We start from the raw sequence: 16,788 nt of genomic DNA, 5'->3' as shown, positions 1-16,788 counted from the left end.
GCTCCGGGTTTCACCCACCACTGTCTGGAAAGCTCTGATAATAGTGACTGACTGGTCTGATTACTTGAGGGAGAGAATAGATCTAGAACAAGCAGAGGATGGGGGGAGGGGAAGACGTACAACGTGGCTTTGTTAGAACAATTTTGCAGCCCAACGTCCTGTCTACCTTCAGTGGCCAATGCCAGGTGTCCCGGAGGAAGTAAACAGAACAGGAAATCATCAAATGATCCCTGCCCTTGATTTTTTAAAAATAAATACCCTAACCAATTATTTTTCTCAAATGTTATTAACCAATCCTAACTTACTGTAACAGAATTATCTCACCAATCATTCACCTCCACCTTGGTTGATTTGCACCTAGCATAATTAATTATATAGTAGATAATTAAAAAAACAGAGATCATGAAACAATAGGGACTTGGGGACCATTATGACATGGCTAAAAGAACCGAGGATTTCACAACCCCAACGACAGAGAAGGCATTTCTTGCCAGACAAAACGGTGTCAAACTACGTTTTTCTTTCCCTGTCTCGAAATCAGTTTCTTTATATGGCGATATTGGGTGCCATTTGGGTCTCCTTTTTCACAGCCTGATGGCCCGCTATTTTAATGTCATTTGGATGGAACGGGGATGTGAGTTCCTGCTGCTCGGCCAATAGCTGCTGCTCTTTCAGTCTGGCTATGGATGAAGGCCTTAGGTGTTAGCCTTCCAATATGGCTGCCCAAAGAGACCTTTGGGTCACACCCTCCAGTAGACCCCTTGCTCCTGATTTCTGAAAAAGCAGAGCGGAAGTGCTTTGTCCCTGCCAAGGGGCACGAGGACTTACATACCCCTCCAGCTCCAAACTCCCTGGCGCTAGACGTGGGGCCTATTCTGGCTGTGTTCTGGATGACGTCCCAAGTCCCTTTTTTGGACCAAAAGTACTTGGCTAATGAATGTCAAATCAGTTAATATTTATGGGACAACTGAACGTGTCTTTCCTGTTACTTCAAAGGGCTTGAGATAAAACCCTAGGGAACATTTGACTATTTCATCATGATGGTCTGGGTCTAACCAAGAGATTTCTTGTAAGTGGTCGCAAAGGGGCCTCCCCAAGATTGGACAAGCTTCTCGCACTTGTTGGTGAGTTTTCCTGTGGCTGTCTGAGACTATGTCTACAGGGCAGAGTTTTACCGGAAAAACTGTGCTGAGCGCAGGGAATGCGGCCGCTTTTTCGGAACAGTTTCTTTCGACATCCCCGCGTTCCTCATTTTATGAGGAATAAGGGATCTTCCAAAAGAGAAGGTTTTTCCAATATTTGGCGCAGTGTAGACAAGCCAAATATCGGAAAAGCCTCTTCCAACAAAAGATTCCTAAAAGGATGCACAAATTGTGGATCGTGAGTTGCGTATCTTTTTCCAACAGAACTCTGCAGCGTAGACATCGACTGAGTGCCTTTATCTCCATCCCCAAATGTCCCAGAGGGGGCTTTCTGATCCTGCTACTGATTTTGCTCTGTGCATTTTCCATCAGGAAGTGTGTGCTCTTACCTAATTGAAGGAGTTAAGAGCTTAAGTAAAAGATTTACAGCCTTATGTTGACACAAGCCCAGGAGATCTCTCTTGTACACAGATGGTGCCTGTTCCTCATTCCTGTTCACTTCTCTGTAATTCTGACTAACACAATAAGTTAATACCTGCCATTGTCTGTCCCATCACCTTTATCTGCCTTTCCTGATCCTTTCACCGAGTACCCAGAGATGAAGGAGAGTGCTATTAACAGGCTCACTAATCCTCTTCCTCATCTGACAATGGTCTTCTGAAGAACTAAGGGTAACACACGGAACACACAGCCCTTGCTGTTAATAGCTGGGAGTCTCTATGTGGCAATACCTCCCTTCTCGCAATCACCGAGTCTGGGCATCATGAAAGAAAACTTTTCCTCCAAGAGACAGAGCCAAAGATTAATTTGGGAGAACACCACAGTCGCAATCCAAAAGCCGGGAACTCTCAGTAAACACCCACCTCAGAGATCATTGTCAGTGTTTTTCCGGAAAAACTATGCTGCTCCCGTTTGGGCAAAAGTCCTTTTTCCGGAAAACTGTTCCGGAAAAGGGCCAGTGTAGACAGCACAGTAGTATTTTCCACAAAACAGCCCCGATCACGAAAATGACGATCGGGGTTTTTTTTGCAGAAAAGTGCGTCTACATTGGCACGGACGCTTTTCCAGAAAAAGTGCTTTTCCGGAAAAGCATCCTGCCAATGTAGATGAGCTTTTTCCGGAAATACTTATAACGGAAAACTGTTCCGTTTTAAGCATTTCTGAAAAAGGGTGCCAGTGTAGACGTAGCCAGTTTGTTTGTACCTGGAGAAACTCACCATCTGAAGCCAGCCACTGGGAACGTCTGTGCCCAAGTCTGTCGTGTACGGTCATCAAGGGCCAGGGGTTCACATTCTGTCAAGTCAGAGGGAAATCCCAGGAGGTGTTTCATAGGCGCTACTCTAGCGCTCCGTTAGTTCGAATTTAATTCGAACTAGCGGAGCGCTTAGTTCGAACTAGGTAAACCTCATTCCACGAGGATTAAGCCTAGTTCGAACTTACTAGTTCGAATTAAGGGCTGTGTAGAGCCTTAATTCGAACTAGTGGGAGGCTAGCCCTCCCCAGGTTTCCCTGGTGGCCACTCTGGCCAACACCAGGGAAACTCGTATGCCCCCCTCCCGGTCCCGGAGCCCTTAAAGGGCCATGGGCTGGCTACGGTGCCCGTGCCAGGTGCAAGCCTGCCAGCACCCAGCCAGCAGACCCTGCACCTGGCACGGATTGAGCCACCCACCCGATGCCCCCCAGCCCACCCCCTCTTCCCGGGACCAGGCTGGCGGCTCCCGGGAGCTTGCCCGGGACCGCAAGAGGCGGGCACCCGCCTGGGCTAGTGCGCACATCGTGGACCTCATCCACGATCTCTGCACTAGGCACAGGAAAGTGGCCGGCTTGGGCAGGAGAGCTGCCAGCCTGGCCACCCAGGAGCAGGTGTGCAAGAGAATCAAGGTGGTCCACTGAGACCCCCGACCCTGAGCCCTGAGCTTACAATGGCCGTCCTGGATCAGACCAAAGGTCCATCTAGCCCAGTAGCCTGTCTGCCGACAGGGGCCAACCCTAGGGACTCTGGAGGGGATGGACCGAAGACAGTGACCAAGCCATTTGTCTCGTGCCATCCCGCTCCAGCCTTCCACAAACCTTGGGTAGGGACACCACTCCTACCCCCTGGCTAATAGCACTCCATGGACCCAACCTCCATGACTTGATCTCACTTCCCTTTAAACTCTGTTCTAGTTGTAGCCTTCACAGCCTCCTGCAGCAAGGAGTTCCACAAGTTGACTCTTTGCTCTGTGAAGAACAACTTTCTGTTACTACTTTGAAGCCTGCTACCCATTCCTTTCCTTTGGTGTCCTCTAGTCCTTCTTTATGGGAACTAATGAAGAACTTTTCTGTATGCACCCTCTCCACCCCACTCCTGCTTTTAGAGACCTCTATCCTGTCCCCCCTCCGTCTCCTCTTTTCTAAGCTGAAAAGTCCCAGTCTCTTTAGCCTCTCTTCATATGGGACCAGTTCCCAACCCCTGATCATTTTAGTTGCCCTCCCCTCTCCCAGCCTCTCTCTTCCCCTCTACCACCTCCTTTTCCCAGTCTCCCCCAGTTTTGTTCAATAAAGACAGATTCCATTTTGGAAGACACGTTATCTTTATTTTGTACATCAGGAAGGGGGGCTAGGGAAGGGTAAGTGGAAGGAGGTGAGGGAGGAATGGGGTACGAGCCCCCGATGGGGAGGACTGGGCTGGCTCTGCAGGCTTCTGGGGGTGGAAGCTCTCCTGCAGCCCCCCAACTGCCCCCTCTCCCCAGATGGCAGCCTGCGGCAAGTGCAGCCGGGCTGATGGCCGAGTGCTGTGATGTGCCCAGTGTGGGTAGTCCGGGCAATCCAAGCCAGGACTGCTTTGCAAGCGGGGCACCCCTGAGAACTGTCAGTCCTGGGTGGGGGTCGGGACCCTTTAAGCACAGCCCTCGGCTAGCCTGAGACAGAATCTCCACGCTCTAAGTTCTCCTCTGATGCCCTGCCGGCACTGCTTCCGGCCATCCTTAAGCCCGGTTCAGGGTCCACTTAATGTGGACATGCTAGTTCGAATTAGCAAAACACTAATTCGAACTAGTTTTTTAGTCTGGATCCGTTAGTTCAAATTAGCTTAGTTCGAATTAACTAATTAACTAAGTTAGTTCGAATTAACGTTGTAGTGTAGACATACCCTAGGAGATTAGATTATCACACCCGCCCCTCAGCTAAACCAAGGGCTGTTAATCACCTGTTTCAGTATCTTTATCTTGCAAGGCTTTTAGGACAATTTATTTAGATAAGTGCAAACAAGCACTTCAAGAATGTGGACAAGCAGAAACCCAGGGCATGCTCAGAAATCCATCTCCCAGGAGCGAGAGACAGCAAACAAATGCTGCCAGCCACGCAAAATGAGGCCCCGCATGCAACTGAATGGTCTTGCTTTGCTTGTCTGTTTGTCTATCCAACCTGCTCTTAAATATGTTTCACCATCCTGACAGGTAGGAAGTTTTTCCTCATGTCCAGCCTCAACCTCCCTTGCTGCAGTTTCAGCCCATTGCTGCTTGTCCTGTCCTCAGAGACCAAGGGGAACAATTTTTCTCCCTCCTCCTTGTGACAGCTTCTTAGATACTTGAAAACCGCTCTCCTGTCCCCTCTCGGCCTTCTCCTTTCCAAACTAAACAAGCCCAATTCCTTCAGCCTTCCCTCTTAGCTCATGTTCTCGACCTTTCATGATATTTGCCCCTCTTCTCTGGATCTTCAATTTCTCCACAGCCCTGCCCCCCACTCACTCCTTCCTCCTCCCTTTGCCTCCCAGTGCACCCCTGAGACTGGAAAAACTCTGTGCTGGGTCCGGGGTGGGTCTTTTTTTTTTTTAAAAGTAATGCAATGGGTTGGGTTGTAAGAGACTAGTCGATTATCCGAAAAACACAGGCTTATCGGACACTATTCAACTATTTGCTTCCCCCCCACCTGCTGCCTCTGTTTACCTTGAGTGACCACTCGCCCCAGGTTGCCTGCAGGGCTCTTGCTATATTTCAAAGGCAGAGGCACAGCCAGCATAGCAAGGACCCCACCCTGCCCCTTGCTGACTTATTGAGTATTTGATGGAAATTCCATCGACTACTCGGTTAGCTGATTAATTGAAATTTAACCCCCTTAGCAACGGGGACGTAGCTTAAGGCCCCAGAATGTCTTAATCCAGCCCCAGCCATGGGAGGGGGAGAATTTTCTGGTGCCCCAAGTCCACCACGGCCTCCCCTCTCCCCCACCACGGCACAGTTTGGGGACGCGCCGCATCCCCCAAACTCCATGATGCCCCACTCACAGCTCCGTGCCCCCTCGGTTGGTACTCATCCCTGGACGTGTGGTTCTTGGCCACACAAACAAGCCCCTCATGGGCAGCCAGGTGACATGCTCTTCCCCAGACCACATGGGCCACCTGTTCTGGGCCATGTGGCCCATGCTTCCAATAACAAGGGAAGTGACCAAATACAAAGCAAGGGGAAGGGGCGGAGGGGGCTAAAATCCCCCATCCCAGGATGTGGTTAGAGCAGGTACAGACAGAGACTCGGGGCTGCCTCAGTCCATTTCCAAGCACTGGCAGCTTGCAGAGTTTCTTGGGAGCACCTGGGGTCCCTTGTCCAGGGACCTAGAAATTCTCTCAGCCCCCTCGTGACCTGCCTTGCCCCTATTCAGGGCCATGACTGCCCGGCACAGCCCAGTTCTTAGGAAGGTCCTGGCAGGGAGCCCAAAGATGACTCAGCCCAGGATGGTTGGGAGGAGGTGGCCCTTTGAGGGCCGATATAAGTAGCACCTGCAAAGGGACCGGCTCTGACACGCCGTGAGCCATGGGGCCCCTGACACTGCTGGGCTTCGCCACGCTCTGCGCTGGGTTGGGACGGGCTGAAGTCATCAACGATTTCACTCAATGCAGAAAATTTTTCTATGAAGGAAAGGCGCCCCAAGGGTTTAGCATGGGAAACACAGCCAACATTTGCCAGACATACGATGAGGAACCTTATTTTGCAACCTTCTATGACAAGCGCAGCCGGATCCCGGTCTGGTCGGCGTACACGCTGGATCCAAGGACGTGCCAAGACACAATCTCAAAAACATGGAAGGTGGAGCCGCAGGCCAGTCTGTCTCCTGCCTGAATCTCTCTGGGTCTCATCTCAGCCCCATGGCATGGAGCTCTTGTGGCTCCGCCCAAGTATCGCAGTTCTCCTGGAATGGGGGTGGCACAGGGACCCTTCCCACCCTCTAGGTATGGGGCCCTGGGTAGTGTCCCCTGTAAGCTGTGCACTTGTTCAATCTCTCAAGATACATTTAAATGCCACCCAACTGAGTAGCAGTGCGCCCTCAGCCAGGTTTGTGTTTCTACTGGTGGTGCACATACTGCGGTGCACATAAAATTTATTCTGCACATGGATGGAAAAGATTACAGGGAACTTTGGTCCTGGGGCTCCCATCTTCCTTCCATGAGCAGCAGCAGGGCCCCTTTCAGGAGAAGCAGGGTCCCCTTTTGAACTCAGAGAGGTGGGGGGTTGCTGAGGGCCTGCAGGAGTCACCTGGCAGCCAGGGTGTGTCTGCTCTGGTGGGGGGCCAGACTCACTGCTCTCTGGCCACACACAGAGACCCCTGCAGGGAGTGGCCCTCTGGTATTAACTCCCTTTGCCCTGTGTGGGACAACGGCCAGGCTTGGAACTATCCTCGCAGGCTCACTGCACACTCGGGCAGGTGTCCTTGTGTCAGGCACATTCCAGTTGCGTTTTCAAACTTTTCTCTGCAACCTCCAGAATTAGACACACAAGCTTCATCCATGATGCTGGGAGAACTGGCCAGTGCATTAAGTCATCTGCTGAGCACTTCTCCTGTTAAAGAGATATAACAGGAGAAGAAGGGGATTCAGAGATTGACAATACCAATACAAAGTCCAGAGACAGAGAGACTGATTTTGCTTTTGGTTCCCAGCTACTCTGAATTTGTGTCATGGACATTTTTATATAAGCTAACTGTAAAGAACCTCTGGCTTTTTCTATTTCCAGCTGCTGTCTCGTTCACGTAGCAAAAACATGGAAGAGGAAAATGGAAGATCTGAAACCCTGAAAAAAACCCAAGCCATCAATGAAGATTATAAAAAAACAGGCTATGACCGGGGACACCTGAACCCGAATGCCTTCCAGTGTGATGGTCGAGCGGCCACCTTCACCCTCACCAATGTGGTTCCCATGGACCCCTGCTTCAACCGGGTCAGATGGTTTGAGCTGGAAAAACATCTTAAGGCGCAGTTAACACAGGACTGCCCTGACCCAGAAGAGAACGCCTTTCTCGTGACCGGAGTGGTGCCCAGCGACCAGCATAAAATCCCCAGTAAGGGTGATGACAACAGAAGAGGAATCACGCGAGATGCGGAGAGGGTGGTGGTGCCCAGCCACATCTGGACAGCCGTTTGCTGCAATCAACCACTCAATAACGAGAAATTTGCCTTCGCCTTCCTGGGGGAGAACAGGCCAGACAGCATCCTGGAGCACATGACAGTGACGCAGCTGAGCCAAAAGTTAAAGGAGCTGTATGGGAATAATCAAGCCATCGAGATTTTTAAAGATGATTGCAATGAAGGCACCTCAAAGGCAAAGGAAGTTTTATCAGCGATCACCAAGAAATTGTGCGGAGACCTTCCAAACTCGGTAAAGAATGCCTGTCTGGAGGAAGAGCCACCAGAGAAAAAGCCCAAAAAAACCGGGTGAGGGAAACACACTGCTTAGGAGAAGCTGCAATAGCTTGTGAGCAGGGGGGGGGGGTATAGGCAGTAATTCCAATCAACCTTTTAATTGAACAGTCCTGGAGCCTGCGTATCTGCATGAGCTTCTCAGTATCAGCCAGCCCCTCGCACTTCCCTCTCCTCCCACCTGCTGCTCTTCAGAAATTGTCTTCAATTAGCCCCCCATCCTATCCCCATTTTGGTGCAGCCAAAGCCCCACGGGGGCAGAGCTCTGCCCACTCGCGGGAGCTGAGGGTGAGCCCTGGCGATCTGCAGCAGATCCATCCCAGCTCCGGCTCCCACCCAGGGCAGGAGCTTCTCGCCCAGAAAGGCTGGGGGCTCGGTCGGCCTACAATGGATCCTCAATTCTGCAGAAGCGAAAGGGGCCAACCGGGAAGTCCTGCTGTGACACATGATGCTCCGTGTTGTCCTGCATTGCTGTGCTAGGTCTGTGCCATGGGGATTCAGCTCCATCTGGGCCCCGCATCTCTGTGCTAATGCCTGTGCCAAGGGGCTATTGTCCCCTTTTGGGAAGCGTGTGGGGCTGCTGGGATGGCAGGCGCTAGAGAAACGCAGCGATGGTGATTTGCATAACGCTGATTAATGTTGCGGTGGGCGGTAATTATTAAAATCAGTTTTGTGTGAAAACTTTTCCTGATGCGTCGCCAGATCCTGCGATGGGAAATTCTGCTTGGCAAATGAACAGGTTGCAAATAAAAAGGGTTGATGGCAAAGTGCCCCCGCTGCTGTGTCGTCTTGGACGGGCTGGATGCGAAAGGGCAGCTGAGGACCCTCAACACCATCATGATGCCCTGGGTCAGCCAGGGGACAGGACTCCTCTCTTATCCCCTACCAGAATCCCAGCCCAGTCTAGGGTACTTTCTGGGGTTCTTCCAAAGGGGAGCTCAGTGAACCATAAGGTTCTCACCACTCCGGCTGGGGTCTTCAGCCAGGACCACGCCCCTTGGGTAATGATGCTTCATCACATGTGATTAATGCTGCGAGTAGGGATGGGGGAAAAAAGGGAGGGGTGTCCTCTGTTGCTGATGTCTGAGAACCATCCCCAGCTGGGATTCAGGCAGCAGCCAGTCTGTTTACACAGGATCCTCCAGCCCAATTGCCAATTTCTTGCTCACACCTTTTGCTGTCCCAAAGCACGGCTGTTCCGCCAGGTGATCCTCCATCTGATTTTCCTGGCCGAAGCATCGGTTTCTTTCTGACTCTGAGGGACTGGTTGGAGCTGCTCCCCCAGATCTGAAATCTGCCTCGGTAACGTCCGCCAGGGAACTGGTGTAACTCTGCGTACAACGCTGCCCCACAGATCTCACCAGGACAATAATGATCAGCGAAATACGAGTTTCTATAGGACACCCCAGCAGGCTTGCTCTGTACCAAAGATATCCCAGCCTTGTACAAGCAGTGAGCACAGGGTACCGAGCGTCACAGAGATCTGGCAAAGCATGTAGGGCAGGCAGGTCCGTCTTCCCAGTGACAATGCATGGGATGGGGCAGGAGTGGAGTGGGGGGCGCAGGGTCTGGGAGGGGGCTGTGACCTGAGAAGGGACGTAGGAGGGGGTGCAGTGTCGGGGACGGTATGAGGGCTGAAGCAGGGGTGCAGGTTTGGGTTACATGGGGTAAAGGGGGGGGTTGGGGTGCCAGAGGCAGGCTGTGACTGATGGACCTTTCCTGGGTGGCTCTCGGCCAGTGGCCCAGCAGGCTCCTTAGCCAGGGTCCCTGTCTTCCATGCCCCTGTACGTGCTCAGAGCAGCTGCAGGGGCCTTGTTTGTTGCCCTGACCAAAACGCTGTGAGCCCAGGAGCTGAGGACGGAAGGGCACGTCACATGCTGCAAACAGGCAGCTGCTATTGGCTGGAAACTGCCCAAAGGGAACTACGGGGGACGGGGGCGGTGTAAGAAGCCTCTTCCCACTCCCCCTGGGCTCCCAGCGTTCAGACACACACACACGGCCCCGCAGAAGGCTTTTTGGCATGTAGCGAGGGGGTGGGGCAGGCAGACAGCCGGCTGAGGCTCTTGGGGGCCACATCCGGCCTGGGGACCATATTTTGACCATCCCTGGACTAGAGACCGGGAGTGGGTGACTTATGACAAAAAGTAATTCCTCCCTTTTGGCATTCTCTCACCGTCTCCTCAACTGTTGGGAATGGGCCATACCCCAGCTGACGGAATTGGGCTCATTAGCACCACTAACGAACAGTAACGTGACACTCCCCTTTTTGGCTACATCAAGACTGCAAGCTTCTTTCGAAAGCTTTTTCGGGAGAGATCTTTCGAAAAAGCTTCTTTTGAAAGAGAGCGGCCAGACCTCAAAAGTGGATGGAAAAAGCCATCTGCTTTTTCGAAAGAGAGAATCCAAGCTGCATGGACGAGCTCTCGGAAAAAAAGCCCTGATGGTAATTTACAGAATGGCCTCTTCTTTCGAAAAAGGTGCTCTTCCTTGTAATTTGAGGTTTATCAATGTAAAAAAAAAACCCCGTGTGCTTTCGATTTAATTTTGAAAAAATGTGACTGCAGTGTGGATGCAGGTAAAGTTTTTTCAAAAAAACGGCAGGTTTTTTTTAAAAAACAATGTAGTCTAGACATACCCTTTGCATGTGCATTTACCCTACCAAACGGAAGTTTCCACCTCATGCCACTGACAAAGCAAGCTGCAGGCCCCAAGCGCTCACACCCCAATACACGTGTGGGCCTTCACCGTGCCAGGAGGACGCCTCGCTGTTCTCACGCCAGAGCACCCGACACAAGCATGGAGGTGCAAAAGGCCGTTAGCAGCCATAAACTGGCTTCCTCTGGGGCAGTTAAGGGCAGTTAACTGAGTAGCTTGGGTCTGGCAGGGCAGAGGGGATTACTGGCACCGGCAGGGAGCCTGGGGCAGTCACTCGCTCACCCCCGCTGGGTAGCTGCGAGAAGGAAACAGCAGCATAAAAGGCCGTGCCAGGGAGCTGGAAGGGGGCTTCCCACTACTGCTGCTCTGCCGTGATGTGCCTGGAGCGTAAAGAGGAACACAGACATACAAGCCTGCATGGGCTTCCTGTGCTCATTCCTCAAGGGGCCTGCCCACCACGGGCGCCAGGGAGCCCCTCCACCATCAGATTTGTAAGTGAGCCCAGGCCACTGCTGCGTGCAGGTTGCTTTGTGTTGCACATGGTGTGTGACAGCACAGCAGTGTGTCGTGTGCCCCCACACTGCCCCTGTGACCGTTCCGTGTGCCCTCCATGGGTGGAGACTCTCCCAGGGCAGGAAATGCCCCCCTCACTCAATGACCCACTCTCCTCCCCTGTTGTGGCTAAAACATGGAAAGAGGGGACCTGTCCGTCACATAGTAAACAAGACCTCGCCCGCCTCACAGTCCAGGAAAATCCCCACCCAGCTGGGCCTGGCACTCACAGGGAGGGGCGACAAGGAGATAGCTTCCCACCGTGCACTGCTCTGAATGCCACAAGCGTGCTCAGGCTAGGGTGCTAGCAGCTGATAGTGCGGACAACACCACCACCTGCTTGTTTCCCTGGGGTGGGGAAAATCGAAACTCCAGGGGACCTACGTATAGCTCACCTACGTATAGCTCAGGGGCCACTTGCTGAGACCTCTCCTCCATCTTTGTGCTCAGTTGCTGCCGAGCGTGTTAGATGACATGTTCATTTAGTTTGTCCCCAGTCTCCCTCTCCTCCTCCTCCAGTCTCTGCCGACGGCCTTTCTTTTCCTCATTTAGACACAGCTCCTCAAATTCAGACACGACTCGCTGTCTCGGACACTTCTCTTGCCTTCGGTGAACAAACCAGACAGACAGGCCCATAACTATCAGCAAGATTTGCAAGTCTACTTTGGGCAAAGTCCATTAGATTTGAATGTACATTCATAGATTCACATCGTGAGGGCTAGAAGGGGCCAATGTGATCATCTTTCCTGCAGGGATGTTAAATTGAGTTTAATCAGCTAATCGAGTAGTCGATGGAATTTCCATCAAGTAGTCAATAAGTGGGAGAAACTGTGGAGCTGCAGTGGGGTTGGTTCCTGGCCCCGGACACTGCGCTGGCTCTTAATACATTTAAAAAGCAGTTGTGCAGCAGCGGGGGGAGGAAAGACCCAGCATGAGCTGGGAATGAGTTGTCCCAATTTGCCCCCTGGACCAGCAGGCTCTTAATACATTTAAAAGGCTGAACCACAGCATGGGGGGGACCTGGCGTGTACCAGGACAGCTGATTCTCAGCTCACCCTAGGGTCCCCCTCCCACCGCTGCACACCAGCCTTTCAAATGTATTAAGAGCGAGTGGCTCTTAATACATTTTAAAAGCAGAGGCGCAGTGTTTGGGACTGGGCGTAAGCCAGGAATCAGCTCACGCCTGGCCCCTGCTACCCTTCTGCCTCCCCTGCCCCCCATAGAGACAGTGCTGGGGGGAACCAGATTTTAAGCTGGCTTTCACCAGCACCAACTCCTGCTCCCCCTCCCCGGGGAGGGGAAACAACTAGTCAAGGGACCACTCGACTATCCAATAAGCTTATGCTTATCGGATCGTCAACTAGTCACTTACAAGCCTGCTTTTCTGACCCACCGCAAGGCACAGGCCAGAAAATGACACCCAGGGGTCCCTGCATCAAGCCCATCACTGCCGAGCAAAGAACTAAATGGCCAATGGAGCTGGGAGAACGGCATTTTGCATCTCCCACTTTCTAGGTGGCTACCCCAACCCCTGGACTACGGACCCATTCGCTTTTACGCTCTGGCCCACAGACTGCAGAAGTAAAGTAGGTTTTATAAGGGGCTAGCCAGTTCAGCTTTCCTTATGTTCAACGGCCAAGTGACCTCAAAAGCGAAGAACGGGGCACTTCGAGCCCGCCTCATTAGCACCCGCACTGCAACTGACAAGTACCTTTGTTTCCCTCCTCCTTTTTTCTGTTATATATAGTGAGGGCTCCCCTTTTCGTCTCCATTCAAACTCATCTGAAGTGGGCTTTGCTCACAAAAGCTCATCCCATATATATTTTCGTTAGTCTCTAAGGGTATGTCTAGACTACATCCCTCTGGCACCAGACGGATGTAAATTAGACATACCGACATCGCAAATGAACCGGGGATTTAAATCTCCTGCACTTTATTTGAATAAAAATGGCCGCTGCGTTTTGCTGAGTCGGCAGTTTGTCGGCAAAAAGCGGCTGTCAAGACGGGGATCGGGCGACAAAGAAAGCCTTTGTCGGCCGATCCCTTATGTCCAACATTCTGATGCTCTAACGTCTAAGTCCCTTTAAATAAGGTGGGACACTCGCCTTAACATAAGCAATTCTATCCTTAACTCTGCCCCCATTTGAAACTACAAAACCAGCCTGGGCTCATCGGTTAACCCTCATGGTTAAATGCAGCCTCCCCGATTCCACACCAGTAGCAGTGAGGGGGCTGGAGCTGGTCTTTGTGGGGAGCGGACGCCTGCAGAGCTGCCTGCCCCCTGGCACACAATGCTGCCTCTGATATGGAGGCAGCAATGAGGGGTGGATGGGGAAGAGGTGGTACGCGGGGAGCCAGCTTAAAAGTCAGCTTCCTGCGAGAACCAGCTCCTGCCTGCAATCTCTGAAAATGTCAGCAGTTACAGGTTTACAAAAATAACTGGCTGTGTCTAGACTGGCCAGTTTTTCCGGAAAATCAGCTGCTTTTCCGGAAAAACTTGCCAGCTGTCTATACTGGCTGCTTGAATTTCCACAAAAGCACTGTCTTAAATCAGTGCTTCTTGTGGAAATACTATGCTGCTCCCATTCAGGCAAAAGTCCTTTTGCGCAAAAGGGCCAGTGTAGACAGCTCAGATTTGTTTTCCGCAAAAAAGCCCCGATCGCGAAAATGGCGATCGGGGCTTTTTTGTGGAAAAGCGTGTCTAGATTGGCCACGGATGCTTTTCCGCAAAAAGTGCTTTTGCGGAAAAGCGTCTGTGCCAATCTAGATGCTCTTTTCCAAAAATGCTTTTAACGGAAAACTTTTCCGTTAAAAGCATTTCCGGAAAATCATGCCAGTCTAGACGTAGCCACTGTGTTTTATTATTGCGACTTCAAAGCCAAAGGTACTAGGTCCTTATGCATGTTAAAAGACGGGTCTGGAAAGTAATAGGTTAATAAGAAGGCACTAGCCATCAGTTTCATTGCCAAACTGTGGTCTTTACGCAACGTGATGGGTGTATCAATTTCATCCCCTGTGTTATTTGGAACGACCTGTTGTGTCATTGTCGGTGCCCACACGGTTCTAGAGCGGAAATGGGTACATAAAGGTGCGCAACAAATTTTCTCGCTGCTGCTATGTTATCCTCCGGGAAATGCGTACATCATACCTAAACGACTATCCACGGGCCCCCAGGGAATGTATACGTTTTGTCTCCTATACTATTTGCAAAAGGCCTGTTTTGTCTCCTTTGCGGATGGAAGCCACGGCTCTGGGCCAGATGAACGACAGCGAGCTGTGGCGGCTCCAGTTGTCCTCAAAGTACCGAACCGCAGGGACGCTTCTCCCCTCTCTGGACGTAGGTGGCCCAGGCCAATGTCTGGTGAAAACGCGACGGCTTTGCACGGGAACGGGTCACTGCGGAAGGCCCGTCCTCGCCACACGGGTCCACGTGCTCCCCTGGGCCTCAGCCAAAGGGCGCCGGCCGGGCCCTGGTTGTGTGGCCGGGGGGGCTTCAACCAGGAGTGGCCCCCCCGCTCTGGAGCCCCCAAGGGTGGGGGGCAGAGGCGGGGGGCGCTGGAGAGGGGCGCGGGGGGCAGGAGGAGATGAGGGGACGCTAGAGAAGGAGGCGGGGATATGGGGCGCGGCAGGGAGCACTATGGGGTGTGGGGAAGTGGGGGCGCTGTGGGGCAGAGGGACATGGGGGGCGCTGTGGGGCGGGAGGAGCTAAGGGGGCAGGGAAGTGCGGGGCGCTGTGGGGCGGGAGGGCGCTGAGGGGAATCTCACCTCAGACGAGCCGCGCGCCAACGCGCCACCCGCCGCGCGCCCCGCCAACGCTCCGATTGGCCGCCGAGCCCCGCGCGCTCCGCCCTCCCCGCCTTCCGATTGGCCGCCCGGACTCCGCGCGCGCGCTCTGCCCTCCCCGCCCTCCTATTGACCGCCCAGACCCGCGCGCGCGCGCGCGCTCCGCCCTCCCCGCCTTCCTATTGGCCGCCGAGCCCCGCGCGCTCCGCCTTCCCCGCCCTCCTATTGGCCGCCCAGACCCGCGCGCGTGCGCTCTGCCCTCCCCGCCCTCCTATTGGCCGCCCGGCCCCGCCCCGCGCCCATTGGCCGCCGCCACTGGGCGCTCGAGGCCCTTTCCTCGCCGGGTTTCGGCGCGCGGGCTGCATGACGTCACACCCCCCCCCCCACGGTGCCGCCAATGGGAGCCCAGCGGGCGCCGTGGTGCCCACGTGTCCCGGCCCTCCAGCCAGGGTCTGCGCGCTAACCACTAGGCCACCCTTCCCCTCCCCCTGAAACATCCCCCACTGTTGCCTGGGGGGGATGGGGGAGGGGAGTGGGGGGCAGGGGGGCACGGGCAGAGGGAATGGGGGGCGCAGAGTCGGGGGGGGGGGCGCCCAGAGGCAGTGCTGCCTAGTGGGTGCAGGTCCCTGTCCCATGTCCCTTCCCATCAGACAAGACTGAGTCAAGTTTAACCCCCCCACACACCATCCACATTGGGCCAAATGTCAGAAACACCCCCTTTTTCGGAACATCCCTTCTTTCTCGTAAAATGAGGTTTACAGGGAGGCTGAAAAAAGCATGTCTGCTCTTCTGAAAAGATATTTTGAAAGAGCAGGGCTACGTCAAGACTGGCATGATTTTCCGGAAATGCTTTTAACGGAAAAGTTTTCCGTTAAAAGCATTTTTGGAAAAGAGCGTTTAGATTGGCACGGACGATTTTCCGCAAAAGCACTTTTTGCGGAAAAGCATCCGTGGCCAATCTAGACGCGCTTTTCCGCAAAAAAGCCCCGATCGCCATTTTCGCGATCGGGGCTTTTTTGCGGAAAACAAATCTGAGCTGTCTATACTGGCCCTTTTGTGCAAAAGTTTTGCGCAAAAGGACTTTTGCCAGAACGGGAGCAGCATAGTATTTCTGCAAAAAGCACTGATTTCTTACAGTAGGAAGTCAGTGCTTTTGCAGAAATTCAAGCGGCCAGTGTAGACAGCTGGCAAGTTTTTCCTGAAAACTGGCTGATTTTCCAGAAAAACTGGCCAGTCTAGACACAGCCCAGATGCGTACCAGAGGTATACCTGAAAAACTCTGTAGTGTAAATATAGCCTAGGAGGATCTGGACACACTGGAGAAATGGTCGGAGGTCAAGAGGATGAAGTTTAATAAGGACATATGCAAAGTGCTCCACTTAGGAAGGAACAATCAGTTTCACACACAGAATGGGAAGTGACTGTCTAGGAAGGAATACAGCAGAAAGGGATCTAAGGGGTCAGAATGGACCACAAGTTCAATGAGTCATATCTGACACTGTTGCAAAAAAAGCATTAAGAGGAGTGTTGTGAGTAAGACACGAGAAGTCATTCTTTCGCTCTACTCTGCGCTGGTTAGGCCTCAGTTGGAGTCTTGTGTCCAGTTCTGGGCCCCACATTTCAGGAGAGAAGTGGAGAAATTGGAGAAGGTCCTGAGAAGAGCAACAAGAATGATGAAAGATCTAGAGAACATGAGCTAGGAGGGAAGTCTGAAAGAATTGAGCTTGTTCAGTTTGGAAAAGAGAAAACTAAGATAGGACATAATAGCAGTTTTCAGGTACTTAAAAGGGTGTTACAAGGAGGAGGGAGAAAAATCGTTCTCCATGACCTCTGAGGACAGGACAAGAAGCAATGGGCTTAAACTGCAGCAAGGGAAATTGAGGTTGGACATGAGGAAAAACTTCCTACCTATCCGGGTGGTGAAACATTGGGATAAGTTGCCTGGGGAAGTTGTGGAGTCTCCATCCCTGGAGATATTAAAGAACAGGT

The 16,788-nt window shown here is 52.6% G+C and overlaps 1 protein-coding gene and 1 long non-coding RNA gene across 4 annotated transcripts; one reads left to right on the top strand and one right to left on the bottom strand.

Moving 5' to 3' along the window:
* The first annotated feature begins 177 nt into the window (after positions 1 to 177).
* LOC142823173 (endonuclease domain-containing 1 protein-like) lies at positions 178 to 8,239 on the top strand. 2 transcript variants are annotated; one of them, XM_089771406.1, is made up of 3 exons: positions 178 to 1,124; positions 6,033 to 6,214; positions 7,127 to 8,239. In XM_089771406.1, exons 2-3 carry the CDS (start codon positions 6,056 to 6,058, stop codon positions 7,826 to 7,828), a joined length of 861 nt encoding a protein of 286 aa, XP_089627532.1. In that variant the 5' UTR covers positions 178 to 1,124; positions 6,033 to 6,055; the 3' UTR covers positions 7,829 to 8,239. The 2 variants fall into 2 exon arrangements, with proteins under 2 accessions (XP_089627532.1, XP_089627531.1); XM_089771405.1 differs by lacking the exon at positions 178 to 1,124 and having other exon boundaries at positions 5,930 to 6,214.
* On the bottom strand, positions 6,208 to 14,851 carry LOC112544773 (uncharacterized). Of its 2 annotated transcripts, none has more exons than XR_012898479.2 (3): positions 14,782 to 14,851; positions 11,412 to 11,620; positions 6,208 to 6,952 (listed from the first exon to the last, which is right to left on the bottom strand). It is a non-coding gene; the product is annotated as an uncharacterized LOC112544773 (long non-coding RNA). The 2 variants fall into 2 exon arrangements; XR_012898480.2 differs by lacking the exon at positions 14,782 to 14,851 and adding an exon at positions 14,165 to 14,731.
* Between the last annotated feature and the right edge of the window lie 1,937 nt (positions 14,852 to 16,788).

Source organism: Pelodiscus sinensis, chromosome 19 (assembly GCF_052426305.1).
Source record: "Pelodiscus sinensis isolate ZL-2025 chromosome 19, ASM5242630v1, whole genome shotgun sequence".
In the NCBI taxonomy this organism is placed as follows: domain Eukaryota; kingdom Metazoa; phylum Chordata; order Testudines; family Trionychidae; genus Pelodiscus; species Pelodiscus sinensis.
This window is presented reverse-complemented; position numbering and strand designations above follow the sequence as displayed.